The 3,561-nt window shown below is 54.0% G+C and overlaps 1 protein-coding gene across 1 annotated transcript; it reads left to right on the forward strand.

Annotated features, from left to right (window-relative positions):
* Positions 1–275: 275 nt before the first annotated feature.
* Positions 276–2,280, forward strand: LOC125524711. Its single transcript, XM_048689751.1, has 3 exons — positions 276–1,173; positions 1,265–1,419; positions 1,507–2,280. Exons 1-3 carry the CDS (start codon positions 336–338, stop codon positions 2,056–2,058), a joined length of 1,545 nt encoding a protein of 514 aa, XP_048545708.1. The 5' UTR covers positions 276–335; the 3' UTR covers positions 2,059–2,280.
* The last annotated feature ends 1,281 nt before the right edge of the window (positions 2,281–3,561 follow it).

The raw sequence follows: 3,561 nt of genomic DNA on the forward strand, positions 1-3,561 counted from the left end.
GCCCCATTGGAGTTGCTCTAAATATAAGTGTTCAATTCTTCAAAATTAGGATTCTTTTTTTGTTGAGGATCGAAATTAGGATTGTTCTACATTTTTTTTAGACAAGGATTCTTCTACATTCCTTGGGAATTTTAACTTCAACTAAAGGATATGAACCCATGGGCCATGCTAAAAAGAGAGTAGGAAAAACAAAACAGCTGACCAACGAACAAAGCCCAAAGAGGTCAAAAGAGAGTCCAAAAGGGGTCATTGCAGTTCAGTCTCCAGTCTGCAGAACAGGGCAGGGGCAGGAAAGGAGGCGACGCCGCCGGCTGGCAGGAGCACCGACGCGCACCATGCCTTCCTCCTCCTCCGTCAACCCGGAGCACGGCGCCGTCACCGCAGCCCAACACCTCGCCGGCAACGCTGGCAAGGAAACCAGGGCCACGGGCGCCGAGGTCTTCGCCTCGCTCCTGCGCACCCAGGAGCAGGTCGACGCGCTCTGCGAGCAGTACGGCGTGCCCAAGGAGTTCACCGCGCGCCCCGCCGGCGACCTGCCCGCGAACTCGCCGCCGCCGCCGGGGGCCATCTGCGTGTACGCACGCGCGCTGGAGGCCGGGATGCGCGTCCCGCTGCGCGGCTTCTACCGCGACGTCCTCGCCCACTTCGGCATCGCGCCGGCGCAGCTCACGCCCAACGGGTGGCGCTTCATGGCGGGCTTCCTCGTGCTCTGCCAGTCCGCCGGCGTCCGTCCCTCGCTCGCGGTGTTCCTGCGCTTCTTCCACCTGTCCATCATGGATCAAAAGCACGAGAAAGGGTGGTACTTTTTCCAATCCAGGCCGGGCAGCTCCAGCTTGGGCTTCACGGGGTTGCCGAACGGGAGTTGCAAATCCATCGTGCGCTGGAGACACTACTTCTTCTTCCTCTCGTCACCGGAGCCGTGGCATTGCGCCGTGGAGTGGGGCGAGCCGTCCAAGAGCTCCTTCAGAAACCTGAGGCTCACCGCTGAGGAAAGCAAATCGGCGGTGAAGCTGCTAAGTGCTTATGGTGGCGCCGCTGTTGATCTCAGGAACCTGCTCCCTGCTAGGTGCTCAGGGCGGCGCCGTCGTCTCTACAATAGCAACCCCGCCGTTAGTGCCGCCGGCGCCGTGATAACCACAGCATCCCCGCCGCCGCCGCCGCCTTCAACTCACTGTTCCAAAGGTATGTGAAGTCTGAACATTGAAAACCCTCTGATTCCCCTGTTTCATCGAGACTTGGTGTTGTGTGCTACTGTTATCTATAGGTATGATGAAGGTGGCCGCGCAAGCGTCGGCGTCGAAGAAGAAGAGGACCTGGGAGGAGGCCAACGGCAGGGAAGAGCCTAGCAGGCACGACGGGCAGCCGCTGGAGCGCGCGTCTGCCGCGAACGAGCCTACCGACGACGCAGCGATTTGGCAGGTATTGCCAGAATACAATGGGAAATTTGTTCCATCGGCAGGTGCTTGTCCGGTCCGGAGTCCAGTCGATCATACTGTTTGTGTTCAGGCCGCGAGCTACGTGATCGAGCTGGAGGAGAAGCTGGTGGCCCGGGAGCGCGACGCCGCGGCTCTGCGGGAGCAGCTGGAGGGGGCGAAGAAGGAGCTCGCCGCGGCGAAGCGGGCGGCGGACGCGGAGCGGGAGAAGGCTGGGTCCGATCTCGCCGCGGCGGGAGCAGAGCTGGAGAAGAGCAAAGCCGAGCTCGCCGCGGCAAATCGAGCGGTGGACGCGGAGTTGGTGAAGACAAAAGCCGAGCTCGCTGCGGCTCGGGCGGAGGCGGCCAAGACGAAGGCCGAGCTCGCCGCCGCGAAGCGATCAGCGGAGGCAGAGCTGGTGCAGGCCAAGGCCGAGCTCACCGCGGCGAAGCGCGCCGCGGAGACGGAGCTGGTGAAGGCGAAGGCCAAGCTCGCCGCGGCGGAGGCGGAGCTGGAGAGCGCCAAGGCGGCAGCGGTGCAGCAGCTCCTGGCCTCCGAGGAGCATGTGCGAAAGCGGGCGGAGGAGGCGCTGGAGGGATACAAGCGGTGGCGAGGCCGTCAAGCTCCGGCTGGCCGTGCTGCCTGAGTACGTTGCCCGCTGACGGTCTTTTTGGAATTTGAAACATTCCTTCTCTAGATGGCTAAATGAAGATCACGAACAAAACTTTAGCCTGAAACACTCTATGCGCTTACAACACTCTGCACCCGTTGCTAGGTGATTTTCTTGTTCCAAGCTCAGGTGACAATTGACAGGGGGGTTCGTTTATTGGTGCATGTAATGTTCGTTTTTTGCGATGTTATAAGATCGGAAATGGAAAATCCCGAATGTTCAGAATTTGACCATGACAAGTCGAACATCTCGTGGTAATTTTAGTGACGCGGGGATGGCAGGTTTAGTTGACACGCTCGGCAATTTTCTGGCAAAAAATAGATTGAGCATGAATTTGCTATGCTTACTAACTAAATTTGGCATCCTCTCATTATTAAAATTGTCATTGAAAGTGTTCAATTTGTCAATGATCAAATCCCAGACGTTTGGGCGTTATCAGGGCCCTATAAGTTTCCGTACCTCGCATAGACACACGCACACTTACCTCAATAAACACACAAACACATACCCTATCCTTATCAGCATCTACGGAAAAGACTGAGCCGTCATTTTGAGATGACTTTGGGACAAGGACATCGCGGAAACACCCTCCCAATTTTGTCCGGTCCTTGCCCTATGCTATTGTGCTTTCTTTTTGCAAATCCAGTGTTGCTTTTAAACTCGTTTTCAAAGCCCTTTATAACTCTTTAAATGTTGTAGAGCAAGAATGAAAACTTAGATTCCTTAAAATTGTGATTTTGTAATTTAACCTCTTCCATTTCTTATATGTATGTGCATATGAACTGCATTTCGTTTTCTATTTTGCATCAACATAATTAAAGTTTTTATTTGGAACACAACACAATTCAAAAACTTTCCATCAAGAAATTCAACATATTCTCTTCCTCATCGTCAACTCCAACTTCATCTTCGAGAAATTCAATATCCAAGTCATATGAGGATGACGAAGAATCAATGAACTCCACTTCCATTAAGCTCATCGAGGTTATCGTATTAATCGAGGTCATTTACATGAATGGAGTCGAATTCCAATGTCATCTACATGGTTGTAAACAAAAATACACAACTAATTTGCACAAATTCAAAGCAATTATACAGTTAGACAACTCGTTAGAGGCCTCGTAGGCGGCGGAGTCGTCTTTGGACGGGAAGGAGCGCTGTTCAGGTAGTGAGGCCAGAGAATGTGGTTGTAGCTTAGCTGGGGTGACACGATGATGGATGAGCTTGGGCGGACGGCTAGACGTGGCTACAGGACGACTAGTTGACTGCAGTAGGTTGATGCATGATGGATGCGGTCGGGGGGCAGTCGGTATAAGCTCTATGACTAGAGGCGAGGTACTTCGAGAGGAGGAACGATTCCTCGGCGATGTGTAATGACATATGGCAGTGATCCGGCAGCCCGGGGTGCTCTGAAATAGTGTTCAGGTGGACCGCGGCAACATTGGCGCCAAATTTCCTGTCGATAGAGTGCAAAATAAA

This window comes from Triticum urartu, chromosome 7 (assembly GCF_003073215.2).
Source record: "Triticum urartu cultivar G1812 chromosome 7, Tu2.1, whole genome shotgun sequence".
NCBI lineage: Eukaryota > Viridiplantae > Streptophyta > Magnoliopsida > Poales > Poaceae > Triticum > Triticum urartu.

Coding starts and splice junctions, on each gene's coding strand:
- LOC125524711 (XM_048689751.1), top strand. CDS start 336: ATGCCTTCCTCCTCCTCCGTCAACCCGGAGCACGGCGCCGTCACCGCA. Junction 1,174..1,264: donor GCCGCCGCCTTCAACTCACT/GTTCCAAAGGTA, acceptor TGTTATCTATAG/GTATGATGAAGGTGGCCGCG. Junction 1,420..1,506: donor ACGACGCAGCGATTTGGCAG/GTATTGCCAGAA, acceptor GTTTGTGTTCAG/GCCGCGAGCTACGTGATCGA.